Raw genomic sequence first — 24,875 nt, 5'->3', positions numbered from 1 at the left:
TTATCTACCACTAGCCACCTCCACTGCAGGGATCTAGGAAGTAATTGTTAATTATTCACGCTAAAACGGTAATGAAGTAACGTTTGGATGGGATGCTAGTCCATCGCAGGGTTACCCCTAGCATTAAATTCACCGGTACCCATTTGTACACCTGGGTTGAGGGAGGCACTGTGAGAGTAAAATGTCTTGCCCAGGAACACAAAGCAATGTCCCCGGCCAGGACTCGAACCCGAAACGCTCGATCCGGAGTCGAGCGCACTAACCGACGGCTTTACAGTCATGATCGGACGTAGCTTTGCCAGTCCTTTATAAAATCTAATCCAACTTCGAAGTAATACTTGCATTATCAGTTTGTTTTCTGAAATCCTGAAAGCTATCTTAAATCGTCAGTCTGTAATCAAAACACGGTTGAAAGCGCATTTTTCATTATGTCTTTGAGGCCATCGAAGGAAAGAAAAATTATCCAGCAAGGTTTTTATGTCTCCCTACCCAGTAAATTTCTTATTTGGTGCCTCTAAACATTGTTTAAAGTTTCTTCTTTCCATTTTAAGTCAAAAAGAGGTATTTTTCTGAGTTATGAACGAAACTAAAACTTTGAAAGTTTGTAAATTCGTGCAAGTGACGAACGGATGGACGGACAGTCGCGCGTACGTGTACGGACAATCACGTGACAACCATAATTTCCAGTTCGATGGGTTACCAAGTATAGAGGTGCTATTTAGTTACGTTTTACAGGTTGTTGCTGTCCATTTATGCTCCTGGGTTGTGAGTGACACTGTATATGTCGGTAAAGAATGTTATCCTACTACACAATGAACCTTGGGAGTGTTCGAACCCAGTCCGCTGTTTTCAGGGTCCAGTTAGAGTCATACCGGCGTTTAGCCTCCCTACTACCGAAATTACCAACCCTCTTTGATCCCACCACTTTTCCAGCAGTATAATTTGGTGCTGGTCGAGTACAGAGTACAGAGCTACAGAGGAGTGCATGCTTGGAACTCATTGCCGGCGGCCGTAGATTTCAGGAGCTATAGCCGAGAAAAATTTAGTTTGAACATTCTTAGTTTCTTTGTTATTTTGGTTGTTTTTGTAAATTTGTATATTTTAAATTTTTAGCCATTCTTTTAAATCTTTTACCCTTTTATTCATCTAAATCAGTGTATTTTAAATATTTTAGCTGTTAAGGACACTAGCCAGACCAATCATGATTAGTTAATAATTGTCTCTTTATCTTAGTTACGAACGTAGTTACAATGTTTACTTCTTTTTTATTGGTTTTGTAATCGGACCTTTAAGCGTCACCACGCGCATATAAAAGCCTTTAAAGTAGTTTTTCGTTCCGTTTCGCGTAGCCTTGTCAACCTTGAACTCTTGATGTTTTTTGATTTCCTAACCCTTGGCTCAAGCGGGACCGATATGCGAATACCTTTGTCATTTTGATTAAGTTACGTTTTTACAGCTATGGGCGAATTTGTACAATGTTAATTGATTCATAGTCGTCTATACTAGAAAATGTTCTTAACTTTACTAGAGTGAACGCCCACCTTTTAGGCTCGAAAGCATTGAGCTGTTAGTCAGGTCCTTTTGTTGTGTATTTCTGTGATCGGATCTTATTTAGTATCTTAGCGTAGTGTTTACGCTGGCTATTTTTTGACGTATTGTTATTCAATTTCGTTATGTTATCGATTCTTAATCGTTAGTTTGTCTCGTATAAGTTTTGACTATTTGTTACGCAACTTTTCCGCTAAATTGATAGAAATTCGTTACATATTGTTATTTCAGTTTACGATCGTTTATTTTGATGCAATAAATCGCCGATAACCGTCAACTTTGGTTTTCCGTGGTTTACTTGTCTAACTTTGAAGACGACCTGTAAAGTAGTCCCACCCACTAGTTTGTCGCGACACGTCTAGAGCTCGTTTTGTTTCGTCTCGTTTTGGAATTTCCCAGTCGTTGCAGACGCTACATTAGCCTTTTATTGATTTTTTAATCCATTTGTAAAGAGTAGTTAACGAGGGCCACCCTAATTAACTTTTTGTTTTTATCCTCTTAAATATTGTTATTAAATGTCGGGCAAATGAACCTGCCACCAAACCACTTGTTATCATGAACGCGGAAAAAACTAAATCTCCCCAAGGACGCAAACCCCTTGTCGAGCAGTTTCGTACACCAGCAGGCCGAATGGACATTGTCACATTTTCATTGTGTTTACTGTACGACCGTTGGACCTAACCAACCAGTTTTCGTTTTCACTGATTTTCCAGACTGCAGAAAGCTTCTGGAGTGAGATGGTCAAATCAAATAGCGACCCAAGACTCAGAAAGTACTCTTCATACGCCTTTGATGTGGCATGGGTGATTGCACTGGCACTGAATGCTACCATGGCCGATGGATTGACGTATGAGAGACTTAACAATCGAACATACGAGGAGGTTCGCCTGATCAAAGAGTGGATAAGGAACACAAACTTTGAAGGAATCACGGTAGGCATGCAAGAGAAAAAAAAGAGATAAAGCAAAGTTTCACCTTTTGCTGGGTCGATACGTCGATATCAACTCTTAATATTTTGAACAGAAGTTCTCTCCAATACACGCGGCAAGCTTCGCGCGCCACCAACAACAGGGGGGATACGGAATATTTATAGGTAAAAAATTTAACGGGATCCAGGATATTATGGGGAAAATTAATGGGATACGGGGTATTTGGATCAGATAAAATGGGATATTGAATAGAAAATCGTTGATTTTTGTCATTCGAATAACAGCGGGTAGCAGTCTGGGATCAGACCCCCTAATGGGTCCTCGCTTTTGCAATTAATGTTTAAGTCCTAACTCATATTTTATCTGAAAACACACAAATAGGATCGTAATTATCTTCTGAAAAAAACGTAATATGCCCTGCAAAAAAACTCGGCGATGAAAAGATTTAGACTGAGAGACGAGTAAACCGAGTAAAAACCAATTTTCCAGTAAACATATAAATTAATTAGTGAAAGGCAGATATCATGTCTTTATATCTTTGTCTTAACAGGGCCCTGTTCGGTTTAACAAAAATAGAGAACGCGTAGGAACAACCATCATCAAACAAAATAGAAGAGGTAGGCGCGATAACTTTCTTACCAAACAACAAACAGACAGGCAAGCAAACTTTATTAATGGTTCACATCGTGATTAGGAATTGGGAAGTAGGCTGGCCCTCAGGTATCACTTGATAATCTAGCTGGGCCCGACTTAGAACGATGAATAGGCCTTATCAAGGTTAGAAGCCACCTAGACGGTTGCGCAAAACACTTGCAACTTTCAAAAACGCAAGCCATTACTCTTTAATGTTGCTTTTATATATAGACAGAATTTAAAGCTCGTTACGTTCCTACTTTGCATAGTTTTGGTCACACAATAAAACTAATAAACAGCCCTGCAGTAAGAATTCATTTTCCATTGGTCTTTACGTTTCAGGAAATGACACCAGAATTGGTCAACATCTCACCTTCTCTAACGAACTCCGCCTGTTTGAGTCTCAGCGACAAAGTATATGGCAAGGTAATAAATACTGCCATTCTTATACATGGTGAACAAATTGCAGCGGAAACTATAACTAAAACTTTCAGCCATAACGTACTAAAAACGAAAGTGCATTCCGCCAAAAATTCTCATTTGCTATTATTTTTCAGACAATAAACCGCCCAGGGATCACACAGTCGAAAATCTGGAATTCATGATGATCCCGTTACCTCTTATAATAATCATGTGGTTTATGGCAGCTGTCGGAATCCTCTGTTCTTTGGGTTTCCTGCATTTTAACATCAGCAATGGAAAGAGTAGGTAAGACATTTACCGCGGAGACATTCTGATATATGCACAATAAGAGAAACTGATTTGTTCAGAAGAGATTTCCAAATATTGAAAACCAGTGACATAAAACGCCTGCTCATGGAACATTTCGAAGAAAATACGTGGCAAAATCACTATCGATATTTTCTGCTAGAAGCTAGAGACAAAGTAAACTCTCAATTCATTGTTTGGCTATTGTCTGTCCAATACATCGGAAACCAGCTAATAGCAGAACAATTTCAGTCTTCGTCCACGAAAAAATCTGGTTTTTTTTTCCTCTTTGCAGAATCATTAAGATGTCATCACCAAATCTCAATAATATTATTATTCTGGGATGTGTGCTTTGTTACACCTCAGTCGTTTTGCTTGGTTTAGATGCGAGGATGCTTTCTTCAGATGAATACGGAAGCAGTTGCAATGTAAGATTTAACTTTTTGTCGTTTGTTTTAAAGAAGCTTCCAAATGACTATCGGCGTACTAAAGCCAAAAAGCACCTGGCCAATCATAGAAAACTCAACAATTTGTGTCTTAACACGTACCCGCCACTGCGTTTTGCTCAGCGAAACTTGCGTGTAAGGCGAAGAAAGGCCTGATTTTGCACACATATGAAATGCGAGACGGAGAACTCCTAAGCTATCTTACATAACGTTAACACATAATTTCGTCAACAGGCTCGAGCTGCAGTGCTTTCTATTGGATTTTCCTTATCATTTGGTGCTATGTTCAGCAAAACCTGGCGAGTGCACAAGATATTCACGGCTGCCACGACCAACACAAAACTGGTGAGATTGTCAACTATAGGGACACACTCACTTGGTAAAGGCTATATAGTTTAGTTTCATTAACACACACGGCAACAACTTAAGCGGGCGAGGACACCAAAACATATGCATACGCATGTTCTTGCTTGATTTCTCACCGAAATCAGCCTTATAAGTAGTGTGTCGAGTTTATTAGCGTAGTTAATTAACATTCGGTGCGTGCGAATACCCTGCGTGGTGTGTACCCGATTGTACATATATATTTAAGTCGTCCGTAATTTATACTTGTGTCAGTTGCATCCGATCTTGGCTGCTATCAAGATGTCTTCGAGGAGTTCAATTAAAGTTATTTAACGTTACAAATAGCTTGGTCGCAGACAAACTGAACATGTCTGTTTACAGTTGGATTAAGCTGAAGCAGGATCATGTAGCGTACTATATAACAACTCTCTATATAGTTTCAATGAGCGACCTGAGCACACCGCGGTAGCATCTTAAACCTCTAGACAGGAGCACATGTCGTTCCTGTCAATAAGTCCTGTCTCATAAACAGTAAAGATCTGTTTGAAAAATTCCGATTTAAAATGTATGTTTGATCTCAAGTAAATGCTTCGTATCTGGAACCGTGAACGCCGGAGATCACTGTTTTCATCTAACCTCGACCAGGTGTTAAAGAGTGATGGTGTATATTCAAAGCCAAACTTTCATTCAAGAGCATACGGTATCAAAATTTCGGCAGTAGAAGGTGTGGAAGTGTCCATGACATCTTGCCTTTTATATTTATCTCAGGCCATCAAGGATCTTCACCTGCTTGGTATTGTGGCAGGTTTGCTAGCTGTTGATGTGGTGTTCTTGTCATACTGGATTGCCACTGATCCGCTCCAAGCCGATATACTGACATTTAAACATATGGTGAGACATTTACAATCCTCTTTACTTACTTTAATATCTGCAAGATCGCCTTTTGAATCATTGAATGTTCCAAATTAAAGAGACTCCATCAAAACAACTTCTCTTTTCTCGACACACGCGTTTTATGCTTCTCGTATTCACCACGGTGCACTAAATGTTACACATATTGTACGTCTTAAACGTAATATATATTCGTCTTAAACAAATACGAGCGGAGCCATTCTAGTTTCTATGAGGGCTAGAATATCTTACGTTTTCAAATATTTTCGCTTGCGCACGATTGGTTTAAACACGTCACATGACTTAATAGCTAAAACTGTGGAATATCCGAGAAAAATTCAACAAATTTCTAAACCGCGCGTGTTGCGAAAAAAATATTTGAAGGATAATACATACAATAGCCTCCATTTGGCACAGAAATATGCTCGGATATTTGTCCTTGGACATTATCTCTTCCTGAAAGCTCACAGTTTTCCTCGAGTGCTATCTACGCTCTCGGAAAACTGTTTGCCTCTCGGAACAGATACTGTCCGCGGACAAATATCCGAGCATATTTCCGCGCTAAAGGGAGATTATTGTTTATCTAAGTCAATGTCATAAAGGAAGAGAACGCATTAAAAACGTTTCCGATAGTTTTAGATAGCGCTTGTTACGACACTCAAAATATCTTTAAAGCCGCTCTATGCAAAATAGCTATAATCTTGGATTATCTATCTGCAGATCCGAAAGAGCGAGGACATTATTATCATCCCTGTGTTATACCAGTGCACGTGTCAATACAAAACGTACTTCCTAGCCGTTTTATTCGCCTACAAAGGCATCCTTCTGCTATTTGGTCTGTTCTTGGCTTGGGGGACACGTAATGTTAGCATTCCTGCTCTGAATGACTCCAGGTACATCGGGATGTCGGTTTATAATGTGGCCGTGTTGTCCATCATTGGTGCTATTGTGGCTTTTGCTATGGATGGCTCCGTGAATTATGAAGCTCTATATGCCATTACGTCATTGTGTCTGATCGTGTGCACCAGCTTTACTCTCTTACTCGTGTTTGTGCCAAAGGTAAGAATTTAGTTCAGTTCTGGCCCTCCCTCTTTCACGCAACGCTGAAGCATATTTTTGCTGACAGAGAGAGGGAGATCCAAAACTGGACTAGCAAGGATTAAATCTGAAAGCTAGCCACAAAATAAGAACAACACCTCGGGTAAATAAAATGTTCCATCTTTCGGTACAACAGAAGAATCGCTGCTTATTTCTTTGTGATTGTTTGTGAAAAGTGCACGATTAAAAGATGAAAGATTACTTAGTTAACAAAATATAAAACTTCATTCGATGTTCTGGTTTTTTTTTTGTTTTTTTTTTTACTTTTAGATTTACCAGTTTAACAAGAGGGACGAGGCAGTGAATGCCTGTGTTAACCTCGACCTAATAGAGAGGCAGATTTCATCCTGTAAAGCAACACAAACTGATTGGGATGTCCCAGAAAGTGCAGGTAAAAAAACAAAACTCTTACCAGCAATGAGATTTTTCCTTAATTTACTCTCTTCTGAGCGTAGGCTCACCGCAAACCCCCATGATACAATTCTTGCCCCAAAATATCGACTACTTTTAGCAATGAGCGAGGATGCGTGGAAATTGATGGTGGTATAAATGAAGGTTGGTGGAGTTAAAGATATCTGAGAGGCTTCCAAAATTTCTAATCGAAATATTTTTGTTTCTTCGCTAGGAGCCGAGCCTATGACTTTCCAGGCAACAGTGCATTGTTCTACCACCGAGTTACAGCATATTCACGGAGAGGAGGCCTTTGAACAATAAAATAAAAATAGCGATAGCGTAGGGGTAATGAACGTAACGTCTTATTGTATAAAAAAGATCTGACTGTAAGCTTAACCGGCCATTCTATTTTACATCTGCCAACCCAACTTGGCATCCTCACCCTCCCCTTTAGGGATTCCTGGAAACCCCTTTCGTAGAAAGAATAGCAAAAATCTCATTTTCGCATGGAAAACCAGACCATTGCCTTGGAAACCCCTCGAGAACGCCAAAGGACTAAGAAGAACCCCCCCCCCCCCCCCTCCCTAATCAGTTTCTAAATTAAACAATACCCCCGCGGACTTGCAATAATACATTGCACCACATTTTGTCATTAGGGATTTCCAGAGAGCGGTGCAGATATAAACTGGAATGACCATAGCTTGAAGTGACTAGAGCCATATTGTTACTCCATCTGGATGCTAGTACCACATTGGCCGGGGTAAACCCGCAGTATGTCTGTCGAATATAACCATGAAAACTTGTCGGTACCCATTTCCCATTTATGCTTTTTGAGATTTTGAGGCGATTTTAGAGGTTAGAATGCCTTCTTTCCCTCTAACTTGTAGTAATTCATGAATTACTCTAGTTACCCAAGTTAGCAATTAGCCAATCAGAAGCCATGACTACTGTCCTGGTTTCCTGCGATATCCAGTCATTCAGTTGACCTAATATCAACGGGCGTCTGGCCGTATTTGGTCTGTTGAATTCATGATCGAACTTCTATGGCACGCTTTGCTAGCACATCAGGTTCCTTTGGCCTCGCCCGTTGGAGTGATATTCTCCACTTTTGAAAAGATCCCACATGTTGCGAAAAATATTTGAAGGATAATACTCACAAGAGCCTCTATATGACTTTAAATATATGCTCCGATATTTGTGCTTGTACATTATCTGTTCCCCAGAGCTCACAGTTTTCCTTGACTGAGCTTCGCTCTCGGAAAACTGTTAGACTGTTAAGTTCACAGCCCTCTGTTTTCTCGTATTTTTATTCGATCGTTGATAGCGAGGCTGTGAACAGTCTATAGAAAACTGTTTGCTTCTCGAGACAGATAATGTCCACAGACGAATATCATCTGTGAATATTTTCGCGCCAAATGATCATGATGTTTTATAAATATCAGGGATGTTTCCTTTACCGTCTTTATCTACATTTCTAATTTAACTTTATACGCAAGTTAAATTGGTGATTCTTGATAAACTTGACTGATGAAGACTTCGAGATCAGTAGTCTCACAGACGGCTAGGTTTAATTTACAGAATGGTCTTGCCGTTCTTGATGATTAAATTTTGAATAAAGGATTAGGTGTGGTTCATCTCTGGCCCGATACGTCAATTCTTATGAGAACATATTTTGTTTTATCCGTTGATGTTTTAAGTTAAATTAACTGTAACTTACTTTTAACATGACATCATAACGTTCCATACCAAAATGTTAATTAAGTAAAAGTGAGTTTCTTTAGAGCGGTTTTCGTTTGAGCGTCGAAAAGTAATTGGTTTTGCGTCAGCTACGCTGTACAATTGGCTGTAAAAACTCGCGCCACTTTTTCATCCAATCAGATGAAATCAAAACCAATCGTGACTCGTTCGCACGCGTTTTCCCACGCTTTGCGTCAGCTACATGTAATTACTTCGGGCTTTGATTGGTTCACTGGATTGTTTGCGTATTTTGTGATTGGCCAGAGTGATTACTTCGGTTTTGATTGACGAAAACCGCTTCGATGAAATAATATTTTCATCAAAATATCTTCTCTAGTGGGCCAGTTTACTTTTATTAAGTTGAAATTAATGTAAGTAAATGGTTGTAAGACTGTCGCGAGGTTGAAGCATACATATATGAATACCGCTTGTAAAGCTGTGATTGTTTAGAAGAAAGAAACTTAATTATAAGATAGGAGGTGTGAAAGAAGGGAAGCAGATAAAAAGAGTGGAAGGGGCATTAGAGAGGTTTCAAATAAGTGTCCATACACAGAAAAAACTGAACACAAAGTAAACCTGTTATAGTAGAAGTCACCTTTAGTTGTCGTCTTAGTTCTGACTAGAAAATAGCCTCAGTTTTTTCTAAACCAGTCAGTATTAACATTGTAAAGCTAGACCAAAGCCATAACGGATTACTGTCGACACTCAAGTGAAAACCACTCTGGCCCAGAACTAGCATGCAGGAGATGACTAAGGGCTGTAAAGTAAAAGAACGATATTAAATAAGTCGTAAAGTTCAACTGAGTTGTGTTTTGACAACTGGAAAGCCTCCACCGAGTGAGTGGAGATCCCTATCCTCCAAACGCCTTCGACAAACACAGTAACCCTGGCAAGCGCCTGAAACATGCATTATCGCTCAATTAACAGGCCATTACAATTTAAGGAGCGGGGTGCATGGAGCGGGGAGGGGGGGATGTTTTTTTTTTTTGGTTAAGTGTGGTAATGGTGATCCATTCGGCAATTCATAAGAGCTGGAAAACAAAGTGAGAGCTCAGCAGGATGTTTTCTCTTGCTAAAAGAAAATACCAGGACATATATCCCAAGTTTATTTGCAAGATTTTTTTTCTGGTTCATCAACTACTTGCATGGTATTTGGGGGATCGCTTTGCTTTGCAGCGAAACGAGCCAGACGTTCTTAGCAACCAAAAAACAGACCTGGGATCCCGTGGAGATGTAGAACTTTTAGTCCTACATCTCCACGGGATATCCAGTGGCTTACAACATTCCAGTGTAATCATATCCCTGTCGGCGATCGTTTATGTTTCACAAAACGCGTCAAGTTTTGCACGAATGTGTCATAATCCTAAAGTGTGAAATTATATTTACGGTAACACAGTTCCATCGTGTCAGAAAGATACAAAACATTTTAGTAGTCGGCGATTCGGGAAATCGCGCGACTGACGTGAAGAATTTGGATTAAAAGAAAAAATAACGTTGAAACAATGTGTTTTCTAGGTTGGGGCGCAAACACCAGTTTAAAACTTAGACTTTTTGATACATTTCTTACTCTTGTAAAGCTACGGAGCACGTATAGATGAAACGTTTTCGCTAATCTCAGTTATCACTGTTATTCAGTAAGCGAAGTGACTATGCCCAACAGCCCACAATTGCCCGAGAGTCAGAAATGTTCTCAGATTTTCCACGGAAAGCCTGATTGAAACCTGTTTAGGGTATTCTCTGTATACATGTTTGTTGCTTAGCGATTCCAAAAATAATCTGAATTTTCTAGTATTCGAATTCGAAGATCATGTGCACCGACACTTTGAAAATCAGTTAATGTTATGGCAGTCAGGAAATTATCTCAAAAATTATGACAAAGCTCTCAAGAGCGATACAAATCTCGAGTACATAATGTAATTCTTTACGAGAAATGTCGAGCGATTCTGGAAACAGCACGACGGAAAAATCACTATCACGATTTTGTTACATATCCCGAAGCACTGAGCAACTGTATTGCATGGACTTCAGCCTGGGTGAACCAGAAAAGGATATGTAACATGTTCCTATAATGTCACGCACGACGGAAAAATAACCATAACGATTTTGTTACATATCCCGAAGCACTCAGCAACTGCATTGCATGGACTTAAGCCTGAATGAACCAGAAAGGATATGTAACATGTTCCTATAATGTCACGCACGACGGAAAAATAACCATAGCGATTTTGTTACATATCCCGAAGCACTCAGCAACTGTATTGCATGGACTTCAGCCTGGGTGAACCAGAAAAGGATATGTAACATGTTCCTATAATGTCACGCACGACGGAAAAATAACCATGGCGATTTTGTTACATATCCCGAAGCACTCAGCAACTGTATTGCATGGACTTCAGCCTGGATGAACCAGAAAGGATATGTAACATGTTCCTATAATGTCACGCACGACGGAAAAATAACTATGGCGATTTTGTTACATATCCCGAAGCACTCAGCAACTGTATTGCATGGACTTCAGCCTGGGTGAACCAGAAAAGGATATGTAACATGTTCCTATAATGTCACGCACGACGGAAAAATAACCATAGCGATTTTGTTACATATCCCGAAGCACTCAGCAACTGCATTGCATGGACTTAAGCCTGAATGAACCAGAAAGGATATGTAACATGTTCCTATAATGTCACGCACGACGGAAAAATAACTATGGCGATTTTGTTACATATCCCGAAGCACTCAGCAACTGCATTGCATGGACTTCAGCCTGGGTGAACCAGAAAAGGATATGTAACATGTTCCTATAATGTCACGCACGACGGAAAAATAACCATAGCGATTTTGTTACATATCCCGAAGCACTCAGCAACTGTATTGCATGGACTTCAGCCTGGGTGAACCAGAAAAGGATATGTAACATGTTCCTATAATGTCACGCACGACGGAAAAATAACTATGGCGATTTTGTTACATATCTCGAAGCACTCAGCAACTGTATTGCATGGACTTCAGCCTGGGTGAACCAGAAAAGGATATGTAACATGTTCCTATAATGTCACGCACGACGCAAAAAATAACCATGGCGATTTTGTTACATATCCCGAAGCACTCAGCAACTGTATTGCATGGACTTCAGCCTGGATGAACCAGAAAGGATATGTAACATGTTCCTATAATGTCACGCACGACGCAAAAATAACTATGACGATTTTGTTACATATCCCGAAGCACTCAGCAACTGCATTGCATGGACTTCAGCCTGGGTGAACCAGAAAAGGATATGTAACATGTTCCTATAATGTCACGCACGACGGAAAAATAACCATAGCGATTTTGTTACATATCCCGAAGCACTCAGCAACTGTATTGCATGGACTTCAGCCTGGGTGAACCAGAAAAGGATATGTAACATGTTCCTATAATGTCACGCACGACGGAAAAATAACTATGGCGATTTTGTTACATATCTCGAAGCACTCAGCAACTGTATTGCATGGACTTCAGCCTGGGTGAACCAGAAAAGGATATGTAACATGTTCCTATAATGTCACGCACGACGCAAAAAATAACCATGGCGATTTTGTTACATATCCCGAAGCACTCAGCAACTGTATTGCATGGACTTCAGCCTGGATGAACCAGAAAGGATATGTAACATGTTCCTATAATGTCACGCACGACGCAAAAATAACTATGACGATTTTGTTACATATCCCGAAGCACTCAGTAACTGCATTGCATGGACTTCAGCCTGGGTGAACCAGAAAAGGATATGTAACATGTTCCTATAATGTCACGCACGACGCAAAAATAACTATGACGATTTTGTTACATATCCCGAAGCGCTCAGCAACTGTATTGCATGGACTTCAGCCTGGATGAACCAGAAAAGGATATGTAACATGTTCCTAGCTATAATGTCACGCACGACGAAAAAATCACTATCACGATTTTGTTACATATCCCGAAGCACTCAGCAACTGCATTGCATGGACTTCAGCCTGGATGAACCAGAAAAGGATATGTAACATGTTCGTATAATGTCACGCACGAGGGAAAAATGACGATTTTGTTGTTGTTTTTGTTTCCTATTGTGTCACGCATTACTGAAAAATTATATCGTGTTTGTAGAATATCCTGTAGCACTCGGTAACGTAGAAATACTGCGAGGACGTTTGCGTGGGCAAACCAGAGCGGATTTATAATATGTGGCTGCATGGTGATTTTATTATATATCTGGATTCGTCTTTCAGAAAACTGATGTGCACTGGACTTCAGTCTAGGGTCTAACCCACGAATGAAAATAGTGATTTAACATTTTAGTAGCTATCTAGTCCCCATACAATCTAAAAGTATGACAATGGGTTTAAGTTATGATATAAATGAAATATTAATCGGAAGACTTAACTTGGTGCGTTTGACTTGTTGAGTTTTGAAGCTGTTGTCTTGATTCGATGCTCTGGGAGGTTGGTCACGGGCAGCGCAAGCTGAAAACACTTTCTGGTTCTCTCCGTCGTTCTTGGGCGAATGAATTCATGTATAAATCAATCGTGGCTAGCGGTTTCGCTTGGTTTTCAACAACTGTTTTATGGTTTAAGCGAAAACCAATCCAAATGTATAGTCAGGGCAGCTCCTTTGTTTCCCTTCCCGTGAAAAGAAAACCCACGCGCCTTCTTTAACTCCTCGAGGCAAACTCGATTGGAAACTGGCTCAATTTCGCACAAATGCGTCAGAGAGACACCACATCTTCTAACTCAGAGGCACATCTCGTTTTGTGTCCGTTTTCAACGACCGATGACGGGTTCATTCGAAGTCGAAGTCTTTTTTATATATGACCGCGCAATATTCCCGCGTTATGAAAATTTATTATAAAATATCAATTGTGTGGCCAGATCATATCTGAAAATAACCAGGTTACTTTTGTACACAATTACTCTCACTGAAAGCAATTATCACTAACCACAGTAGAACCACTTCACCTTGGGCTGACACCTTGCCGTGGTGGTGAAGCTTGTGTGTCTCCATGACCCGGAGAGCTGTGCCGGCGGGGACTTTGTTCCCTGGCAGGTCTAACCATGCCGGATTGGTCGAAGGGTAGAGGCCAGACGAAGAACAGCCCCTGGTCCTCCAGGTTGGGGGTTGGGCGGCGGGCTGATAACCCGCTCCCAGAAAATGCTATTTATTACAGAAACCGAAGCTAGAACTACCACTGCACCCTATCGGGAAGCAGGGGTAAAAGATGTTAACACCCGGTTGGAACAACGTGCGAAGCAGCGAATGACGCATAAACCGCCGACGAAATTGCTGTCGCCAAAAGCGTGTGTGAAGATCGGGCAATGGAATGGAAACAGTAGAACCGCAAAAGTCTTGCGATGACAGCAACCTAACAGATAAATGACATCACCCCATAGCAACCGGACCTGGCGAATTTTTGAGCCTCCGGTTAGCTCTGGCTCGTGATGTTTGGAATTATAACGAATGTACACACAATCTTTATTTGTGTAAACCATCAGAATATTACATATATTACTCTAGACGAAAGCACGACCTAAGAATTGTGGCCTATTGAACTTATGGGATTTAGAGTCCATATGAGAACAAAATAAATGTAGTCAAAGGGTTGCTGATGATACAGCAGAGGTTGCCTGATAAATTCAAAGTACAAATGCGGCTTGATGGCATAGCCGCAACTGTACTAAAAAGGTCAAATGAATTCGCCCCCAAACTCACAAGCTTTCACTTCACAACTATCTAAGTTAATCTGATCGGAAAACGGCAGTTGTAGCATTTGAGAAATTCACTGCGTCGAGTCAAAAAAACATTGAATTTTTTTTCAAAAGCTCTAAAACGATGAACTGTACAAGTATGGAGACAAGGGACCTAAAGGACATAAGTGAAGCAAAATAGTTTTGAAAAATTTAGATTACGATTAAGAGCCAGAAGCGCAAAACATTGTGTCACAGACTTCGTATTATTCTTGGGTTCAACTTTTAAACGCGCTGCTTCATCTACAATAGAGGCATTACGTTTTTCTTTTTTTTTCAAAATTGACTGAAACCTAAAAAAACCCCAAAGTCATGACCATTTAACACAGGTGAAATTATTACACATAATTTACAACTTCTTTGAATGTACAATCCCGTCAACCGTGTTACGCGTTCATCTGCATCTGTGATAGCAGGACTGCCGGCATACCATAGATAATTTACACTGTAAGTGCAGCACTCGGAATTATATTAATTCACCAGGAACGGTACACTGAAATACACTCATAACTAGCTACATGTATATAAATTAGATTTTGAGCACAAGTTTTTGATTCCTTGTCGAATCTTAACTCTAACATAATAGCTTACTTGACATTTGAGGACGGACGCGGATCAAGATCTATTTCTTGGTAAAATCTGTCGGCTCTGATTCGATCGAATGTGATAAAACCAATTCAAGAAGGGGCATTACAATGTTTATGACTGACTTCATGTATGCATCACGCCGAGCTTTATAGCGCTTCCTTCCATTTGTTCTTTATGCGTCTACGAAACGGCGAGGCTAAGAATCAAATTCAACAAAACACAAGACAACAAAGATCTACCTAAACGTTACTATTTAACAATTAGACCCGTAGCCCGCAAGGGCTACGGGTCAATAGCCCATGAGGCGAAGCCGAATGGGCTATTGACCCGTGGCCCTTGAGGGCGAAGGGTCTAATTGTTTTAGTATCACCCAACTAGTCGGACAGAAAAGGCAATAATAAAGTTGGCAAATGCAAGTTGAAGAAATATTTATTTGGGAATAAAACAAAAGAAAGCGTCACGCTCGATTGCGCCAATTTCGCTACTCGAGGACTATTACTAATAGTCCTCTAGTACCGTAGCCAATCAAAATGCAGGATTTGCATTAGTCCACTAGTTGGGTGATACTAAAAGTAATTATCACCCACGACGCGCGCGATTATTTTCAAGCCTCCTAACCATTACTTGGCATTGTTTTATGACCAGTCGTCTCTCTTTCTTTCGTCTAAATTCTTGTGTTTCTTTTTCTTCTTTTCCCTTTCCCCCGGCATGTGTAGTGATTCCAATCTAACCGGTCTTCCCATAGCGGGCATCCCGCCAATACCACCTCCGCTCCCCGGGGGAACGTTGTTGTTCAACGTTCCGCTCGATCCCCCGGTACCCGGAAATCCGAGCTGTGGACGCGTTCCACCCGAGGGAGATGACTCTCGCTTGTCGTATCGTTCAAATTTGGTGTTCTCAGCTAATAACCGGTCAGCTCTTTTAGGTTTAAAATAACTCGACGCGTAATCTTCATGAGAGCTCCGCGACAAATGCTGAAGAAAACGATCCTCGCTTGGCTCCTCAGGATACCCCCCTAAGGGTCCATTGACAACTTGTCCCTGGTTATTGACCTGAGGTCTGTTAACAGGCGATTTCAGGCCCCGGGATGGGGTGCTTCCACCCGGCATAATCCCAGGGGTAGAAAGCGTTGTCTTTGTAATGACTAGCTCAGGGATGTTCCACTTGCCGGCTTCTTCATCCCACGTGCTCTGCGATCGAACCTTATCGATGTTGTAATAATTACAGTCGCTTCGTATACATGGCTGGATCTTGTCCAAAATCTGTTGTTGAAGCTTGATAATTTGCTCCTGCTTTCGAATCGTTTCTAAGTAATCTTCGTGACCGCGTTCAAATTCAGTCTGCAGATCGTCTATCTCGGATTCTGCGGATTTCAATTTTTCTTCCATCTGGTTAATAACATAATCCTTCACTCTGATCTCATCTTGCAAATTGTCCTAAACTTTGACCATTATACCATCGTCGTCCATCTTCTTCGCCGTCTTCGCCAGTTTTTCTCTTTGCGACAAAGCATAGCCTATAGTTCTTCCTTGCCTTTCTTTTCTTTTTCAATTTCTGATCATTTTTCTTCTCACCGCCAACAAACTTTTCCTGAAGTTCTCGCAGCCTTTTTACCGACGCATCATTGCGAAGACCTTGACTTAGGAAGTGTAAATCTTCCAACCCCGGTATAAAGTTTTTGACCTCTTGAACACCCTTGATAGCCTTGTCTTGTACAGTTTGTAACATGTTCTGATCTTTGCTCGAGATTTACAATTCGCCCTTAAATCCAGGCAATGTTTTGATGTCAAAAATATACTTGTGGTGTCCATTACAACACTATCAGATAGAATCACTTTGTCCCAGTCCTAAGTGTCCTTTGGTATTTCACTCTTGGACCAAACAACTGACACACCAAAGTCCGCGTAACCCAAGACTGATGTATGACCTCAATGGAAATATAATTCTGGTTCAGTCTATCTATAGATGTCCTTACAATCTGGCAGACCATACATCCTCTGGCCATGAATTCTACTCTGCCTCAACAGATATCCTTGAAAACATTTCACAAGTACTCAAGGACAAGTTTCCTGTTACGGCATTTTATAGAACTGCATGCTCTAAAGATCTGCTTGACTACGTTGTCACACATATTGGGAGAGGACAAAACTTTTTGGAACTGGCTGCAGACATTGCTTCGATGAACTTTAAGGCATTTGTACGCAACAACAAAGGAAGTATAGATTCGAACACTTTCTATGAGCGTGTAATGTATTTTTTTGCAAGCAATGAACAGCTAATGCACATGTTTCTTTCCGTTTTTAACAATACGGAAACTATTTATCAAAAACAAATGGAAGCTATACCATTCTCGATACTTTCTTGCGATCACACATTCAAAGTAAGTAAACAAATTGGAGTGGTCAAACGCCTTGACAAAGCTTTTGTAAGTCAGTTTGAAAATTTATATATTGCACTAAATGGGAATGGTCAAGTTGTGACCTGGAGGCGTACAAGGAGTACAGCTTTTAAAGAAATAGAAGACATTTTAAAAGATTTTAAAGCATGTCTGGATGCAAGAAATGAACAGTTAAATAATGATGGATGACTGTTGCTCTGTCCGACCATCCTATAACAGAGTTGTTCCGGTGTTGCAGTAAAACTAGATTTTTTCCATGCATGTCAGCGTTTTGTGAAAACAATTCCCAAGAGCGATTCCTGCCAGTCGCAACAACTTTCTAGTGAATCGAATTTGGACTTGTATCTCGTGCAAGCGGTAATGAACGACCAGCTAGGAAAAGGGAAACACCAGATCCAGAATGTATAGAATCAAACTTGCAAATGTTAATCAAAAAATGGGAATATTGTCTAACAGAAGAAAGCAAGAAAGCTATAACTAATATGCAAAAACATATACGCAGTGGCTGTTGCTCTGAAATTCCACCAGGAACTGGCACTCAGAAGAATGAGAGACTGCACAGGCAACTGAAAAGATCACTTCTTGGTGATGCAGGTACAATTTTACCTGAATTTGCCATTGCTGTTTTAACTGTAGTGTTGTATGTTTGGAGTTGCAAGATGAATCCAGATGCAAAAAAAAACACAGATCAAATGCTAGAATAACACCTGTGGCACCATTAAGTGGGTTTCAACAAAATCTCATACCAGCTTTCCTGTCCAAGAAATTTAAAAGTGCTGATACGTTAAAATAAGTTCCTCTTGTCATGACCGTTGAAGACAATCAAGAGCAATTAAGGTGTTCCTTAAAAACGTTTCAAATGGGCATGAATATTAACAGTATTAATCCTAATTATAATCAGGTTGAAGATCGTTGAAAAATGATAGTTTCGTGAGCTATGTCCACGACAGAGTACTTCGCTTGAATCAGATTCTGTCATTAGTGGAAAAGAACTGCATGTCAAGAGCTTTGGACATTTTCAACTTTCCATTCTCGGACATTAAAAGGATGGTTCAATTAACTCATGGACAAACTTCCAGAGCAGCACCAGAAGACAGAAGCATTATAGACAATGAAATCTCAGTGGAAATGAATCACGAGTGCTAACAACGTCATTTATTAGCATTTGCTCTTCACGTAGACCGAGTGCCTGGAGATGGCATGCAATTGCTGATTTACAAGCATCGTAACAGCAATTCATTCTTTACTTGTTAATAGTAGTGACCATGGAAATGAGATACTTGTGAAATGTTTACAATCAATTGGTCTTTTAAACTCTATAGATTCTGACACTGCTCGGCTTCGTCATTTGTTCTGCCAGGAAATTGAAACAAATATTGACAAATATAGCTCATTTGTGGATTTCGATGTAAAGGAAGAACTGAAGAGATTTTTCCGAATCTGGATGGTTTAACAATTACGTGGAAAATCTCTGTGTTTTTGGATGTGGCAACCTACTAAGAATCCCTATTGTGGTGATCACTTCTCTCCCAAGTTCACCAGTATTAACATGCCTGCCTTCCACGCCACTAGGCACTTCCGCTATCTACATTGCTTATGATCACTCCTTTCAAGGGCATTATGATGCAACTAAAGGTTAGTTAACGATAAAAATAATATTTGCATTTATTTAGTATTTATTTTAGGACTTAATGCTCCTTCCAAGAGTTTAAGTAAATTCACGGGGATTGAATTATTGATATTTTGCAAATTTTTAATGTGCACCTGCATATCCCGACTCATCTGATTGAGAGCACATTTTTATTGGAGGGGTGGCCAATCGATTACATATATTCCTGTAGCATCTCAGGAAGTTTTGACAGTTTGATTTTGAAATCTCGCATGCCTCAATGGCAAGTCTAACAAGTCTCATTTTCCTCTGTTTCATTCCATTCAGAAACTAGTCTTTGTTGCGCCAATTTTCAATTTTGAAGGGTCTTGACATTTTGGTGAGTCTCCATGGAAATTATATATAACGGAGTGCGGTTTCTCAAATGCAAGAATTTCTAAAAGAAACTATGAAGCTAAACTGATGTGAACGGGGAACAAATTTAGATTAAGCCACATGTTTTTCTATGGCATGGCAAGCATGGATGCTTTGTGAAACAAAGTGTGAGCCAGTGACTGAGCCATGAAAGCCATGATTCCTACCCACACCAGAGAAATGGATGACTGCAAGGTATCTTAAGGCTAACTTAGGCTAACCTAGTTTTGTAATTACAGCCCTTATACACAAAATGCTTCTCTCCATAGGTGAGAAGAAGGAGAATTAAAAGCTAATAACCCGAATGTTTATATTTAAGTTAACCTGCAGGCCCACTGCCACTACCCCTAGACAATAATTTTACAACAGGTGTCGTTGCGCACAATTGCAAAGTGTGCAGGTTCTGCTACAATTAATCACAAGTCACTTGTTCAGAGTGACCTGAGGGTCTTAAGACATGCCATTTTTAATAACTGTTATGTAATTAACAATTATTCACCGAAGTGGAGATAAATATCCATCACTTTCACCGACACTGAGGTGAATAATTGTTTTAGTATATACCACACAAGCTGAATAATTAGCGGACCAAAACTTTAGTTTATGTGCGGCAAGCGGTCCGAAATTTTAAAATCTCTCGCGCCGGCTGCTCGGAGGTTAATAGTATTTGCTAATCAACTCGAAGTTAACCAATCAGAGCGCGCAAAAAGCACTATTCACTTGCGTGGTATATACTAACAGGAAATATCCATGCCTCTTCCATGCAAGATTTTATGTTTGAAACCCCATCCCTGGAAATTCTGGCTTTGGTTCATACTTTACTTTTCATAAGAATTTTAAAAGTCATTGAAAAAAAATTGGATTTTTCTGGTGCAATACATTATGTAGTAAATATAATTCATAATAACTAGATTTCTCTTTTTAGCTGATTTCAATCCGGGAATAAAGCAATGTTGGTACACACTACTTGAAGGCTTTTAACGCAAAACAAAGAAAAAATATCCTAAGAGATGCTATTCACGCCCTGAAAATAATTTGGGTCTGAAAATAATTGAAACACGGGAAACTAGAAATAAGTTAACCTCTTCCCGGCGTTCAGTTAGTTGGGGCGCAGCGCGAAAAACGGCGAGCAAAAAAATAGGGGAGAAGAACGGCGAGAGAAAGCGCTTCTGCGCTTCTCCCCTATTTTTCTCCCATTATTCTCTTAGGATATACTTTCTTTGTTTCGCGTTAAAAGCTTTCAAGTAGCATGTACCAACCTTACTTTACTTCCAAATTGAAATCAGTAATTTTCTACCGGAAAAGATTAAATTCCAACGGAAAAAAAATACATGGCCGCAGTTGCATATGGAATTGGCGCATGGTGGCTTCAAAGGGACATACACTTTTCTCTCCCTTTTTTTCACTTGCGACTTTGCTACTACTTTCTTGCGACTTAGCTACGACTTTCCTGCTATGTTCTTGCGGCTTAGCTGCTACCTTCTTGTGACTTAGCTACGACTTTCCCGCTACTTTCTTGGGACTTAGCTGCGACTTGCTACTTTCCTGCGAGTTAGCTGCCTGGCCACCTCGCTAGGCAGGTTGCGTCGGCAGGCCAGGTTGTTTTATTTGAAAACAACGTGGACTCCTATCAATAATCGGTAGTCTGTTTTGCCTTGGCTTTACAGTATAGCTATGAAGTCTTTCGCCGTTTTCACTTTCATTTTGGTGTGCTCTACGTCGCTGGCAATGCTTCCATCTTACTCTCCCGCAATAAGGAACAATGCAGTAATGCGCGACGAGATAATCCAGAACTATTTTAATCTCGGGCTTACTGCACCAGAAATCGCATTATTTCTCGTAAGTGTACATGGTATCGGGATCTCGTTAAGGCAATTGAAAAGAATATTCAGACGGTTGGGATGTACAAGACGTCGGCGTCGAAGTAATTTGAATGACGTGGTGTTTCTCGGCAATGCAACCTGGCCTGCCGTCTCACGTGGCCCAACTAGGTAGTCAAGCAGCTAAGTCAAAAGAAAGTAGCAAGAAAGTCGCAGCTACGTCGTAAGAAAGTAGCAAGTCGCAGCTAAGTCGCAGCTAAGTTGCAAGAAAGTAACAGCTAAATCGAAAGAAAGTGGCAGGAAAGTCGCAGCTAAGTCGCAAGAAAGTAGCAAGTCGCAGCTAAGTCGCAGCTAAGCTGCAAGAAAGTAACAGCTAAGTCGAAAGAAAGTGGAAGGAAAGTCGCAGCTAAGTCGCAAGAAAGTAGCAAGTAGCAACTAAGTCGCAAGAAAGTAGCAAGTCGCAAGAAAGTCGCACCTAAGTCGCAAGAAAGTAGCAGCTAAGTCGCAAGTGAAAAAAAAAGGGAGAAAAGTGTATGTCCCTTTGAAGCCACCGAATTAATTCACACGGGCAGTTTATTTTTGGAAAGCAAAGTTTGAGTTTGTTTCGAGGCAACACGGCTTTCCAAGGAAACCGAATGTGTAATTTCTCACACTTTCTAGACATGGTCAAAACTGGACTGTTCTTTACTTTCTTTCCTAAAAGTGGACTGCTAACTATGAAAATCGTGAGTTGAATATACCATTTGGACTGAATGAAATATACGCGATATCAACAGTCCACTTCAGGCAGTGTGAATTTTTTAATAATTATTTTTGTTTCTTCAATTTCTATTTCTACTTTATTTATGTATTTAATTATTCTTTTAACTCACTTTTAATTGCCTTTTTTGTTTCTATTTTCTTTTTAATTTTTGTTGCCCTTTTCTCGTTTCTCGTTCATCGATTGTCTTGTCTCTCGCTCGGAAATAAAGGCGCATATGATTAAGTCTGGGCACACGTAAACGCAGGTAGTTTCGCCTAATTTAGCGCACTGAAATTCATATATCTCTACGGTCCCATTTCTTGGATATTTTCAGTTTTGCTCTTGTTTGAAAAAAGGACTTTGTAAGGCATGTCCATGTACCTTAAGAACCTAAAGCGTAAGGAATATTTCGACTTTTGTACTGTTGATGAGTGATCTCGCCAAATTTCGAAATACTAGCCAGGCACGTATAACCTTTTACGTAAATAGGAAGTGTCAATTAGAACTGGGAATTTCTAACCTTAGTGCCATTTTAGGTCGAAGTGTACAGGAAGGTTGAAAGCGAACCAAAACACGAGGTCGCCACCATTGAGCCAGAATTTAAATTTAGAAAAAGAATGGCCCTTTCTGTTTTTGGGGAGTTTGATAACTGTACCGTTACATTTAACGTCAGCAGTAAATAATTTAGGATTAAAGTTTTTTTTATAAAATGGGTGATTAAATAAAGTTGTTTATCGTCATGTGTTTTTCTTGCTTTATCAATATGCAGATTAAGAAAATTTACATCCGTGTTTGAAATTATTTCAAACACGGCCGTGGTTTTCAACTCGTTTTTCATTGGGTTTCTAAACCCATCCACCTGACCAGAATAAGATGCACTGGTTGGGTAAGAGCTTCATGAATAATTAATGAGTTTGAGAATCTCATATGAAAATCCCCTTTCCACTTTTATCAGATGTTTTCAGCTGGTTTATCCGCATTTATGCTAACAAATACTGTAAAGCTTAGCGTAAACATAAACCTAGCTGCTGCTACACGCTTCGTTGACAAAAGACATCTGGATCAGCTAAGGTTAGTCAAATATTGGGATTAAACGATGGTATAGGGCCTACTCTGGGACCTAAAGTCGCCGTAACTTCAGGCGACTTTGGGCAATTTAAGGCGACTTTAGGCGACTTAAGCAAAATTGGCAGAAAAACATTACGACTTTAGGCGATGTAAGGCGATTTTAGGCGACTTAAGGCGACTTAAGGCGATTTTAGGCGACTTAAGGCTACTTTAGGTGACTTTAGGCGACTTAAGGCGACTTTAGGTCCCAGGGTAGACCTGGTATAAATTGTAGTAATCAACCGCTTTACTGTCGTAGGTCTTGTCGCTAAGATTTATGGGCGCAAAAATTCCAGGACTGACTTTATCTAAAAATGTTTAATGTAAACTTGCTTTAAAATCTTCTTAAAGGAGGCGGCCGAAAAGCAACATACCATATGGAGTATTTTCTTTTCAAATATGCATTTTTGGCTTTGATGGGTGTTTCGCAGTTGTAACTGCAAGAATAAATTGAGGCATTTAGAGAAGAAAGAATTGAATTTCTCCTTTGGTGGTATAGTAGACAATGCAAAACCCGAAATGAAATTTTCCTTTTTCCGTTGGTGTAGAAGTTTAGTCGAAGGCATTTCTGAGGTGAGGAAAACTTTTGACGTTCTTACAAAACATTTTATTTGCCGAAATTTAGAGATCACGACAGAAAACTTCAAAGGATAACTACAAGTCACGACCATAATGAGGATAATAGAATTGGTTTTTCACAATCTTTTAGTGTCGAGGTCGTATGATAGTTTTGGGAAAACTAAATTACTGTTTGGAAAACAGCTCAAAAGGAGGTGTTAGGAAAAAAGCAATTTCCGACTGCTGCGTTTTTTGTCTCAAAGTTCATGAACAGCTGGTTTCAGCGGACCCTAACTTTGAAGATAAAAAGCCAAACTTGAACTTTGCTGAAATAAGTAAGCTGCAACAGCGAACTGACATTGGCGTAGTGACGGTCTGCATAAGTACGATACTTTGAGTCGAAGGAAGAAGACAATTTGGCAACGTTTTGCATTATTTTTGAGTGAAGAAGCATGCTACAATTTTGTTAACATTTGATCAAACACCGGTTTAATTTAGGAACAGGAATAAAATATCGAGCTCCTTTTTCTTGTTGTCAAGAAATGATGAGCAGGTCTTTATGAAAAGGAGGGACTGCAACGAGGTTTTCAATGTAGAGGCTTTGGAAATTAGGGTTTTACTTCCTTCGCTATGTCAAAAAGTAAAAATCGATAAAGCGGGTGTGTCAGTTTTTTTAAGCCTGTGTTACAGCCGTGCACCCCAAAAGAAGAAATTGGAGAGAGCGGCTCCCTCCTTATTTTTCTTTCGGGGTGTTTGTGCGATTAATTGGTTCGCATCTAATTAAAGTACAGCTGAAAAGCTTATAACGTCCGGTCCTTTGGCGCTACGGCGTTTTAATTTCAAACTCAGTATAAATTTGTTTTCAAATGATTCAGTTAATTTGACAAGAGTACAAACACGGAATATTTGAGAGGTAGTCAGTTGACGTAACGGTCTAATTAAACAGAAATATGGTTAGCATTTAATTGCACCAAGAAAAACGTTGTCAACGTTTTGAACACTATTTTCAGATGGAAAAGGAAATTCTCTTCGTGATTTCAAAGTATTTGCATAAGTTTCCTAAGTTAATCGTGCTATTGTATATCTTATTTGCCGATCTAGGTCTGGTCACAATTTTTTCTGAAGACACTTCGGCAAAAGTAATCTATA

The 24,875-nt window shown here is 40.0% G+C and overlaps 2 protein-coding genes and 1 pseudogene across 2 annotated transcripts; 2 read left to right on the top strand and 1 right to left on the bottom strand.

Moving 5' to 3' along the window:
* Positions 1-7: 7 nt before the first annotated feature.
* On the top strand, positions 8-7,312 carry LOC149098445 (gamma-aminobutyric acid type B receptor subunit 2-like). Its single transcript, XM_089276692.1, has 10 exons — positions 8-2,480; positions 3,028-3,094; positions 3,453-3,536; positions 3,668-3,818; positions 4,114-4,246; positions 4,499-4,609; positions 5,378-5,500; positions 6,221-6,559; positions 6,869-6,989; positions 7,224-7,312. The coding sequence occupies exons 1-10, from the start codon at positions 2,286-2,288 to the stop codon at positions 7,310-7,312; spliced, it is 1,413 nt and encodes a 470-aa protein (XP_089132818.1). The 5' UTR covers positions 8-2,285.
* Positions 7,313-15,713: 8,401 nt separating this feature from the next.
* On the bottom strand, positions 15,714-16,466 carry LOC149098444 (kinesin-like protein KIF17). The gene has a single exon (XM_089276691.1). The coding sequence runs from the start codon at positions 16,464-16,466 to the stop codon at positions 15,714-15,716; it is 753 nt and encodes a 250-aa protein (XP_089132817.1).
* Positions 16,467-16,861: 395 nt separating this feature from the next.
* Positions 16,862-19,116, top strand: LOC149098443 (uncharacterized; annotated as a pseudogene).
* Positions 19,117-24,875: the final 5,759 nt, after the last annotated feature.

Source organism: Orbicella faveolata, unplaced genomic scaffold (genome assembly GCF_042242905.1).
Source record: "Orbicella faveolata isolate gen_17 unplaced genomic scaffold, um_ofav_v1 contig_46, whole genome shotgun sequence".
NCBI classification, from domain to species: Eukaryota; Metazoa; Cnidaria; class Anthozoa; order Scleractinia; family Merulinidae; genus Orbicella; species Orbicella faveolata.
This window is presented reverse-complemented; position numbering and strand designations above follow the sequence as displayed.

Bases quoted from the DNA above. Each gene is read 5' to 3' on its own strand.
- LOC149098445 (XM_089276692.1), top strand. From the start codon at position 2,286: ATGGTCAAATCAAATAGCGACCCAAGACTCAGAAAGTACTCTTCATAC. The intron at 2,481-3,027 runs GTAGGCATGCAA...TTGTCTTAACAG, and splicing joins CAAACTTTGAAGGAATCACG to GGCCCTGTTCGGTTTAACAA. The intron at 4,247-4,498 runs GTAAGATTTAAC...TTTCGTCAACAG, and splicing joins AATACGGAAGCAGTTGCAAT to GCTCGAGCTGCAGTGCTTTC.
- LOC149098444 (XM_089276691.1), bottom strand. From the start codon at position 16,466: ATGGAAGAAAAATTGAAATCCGCAGAATCCGAGATAGACGATCTGCAG.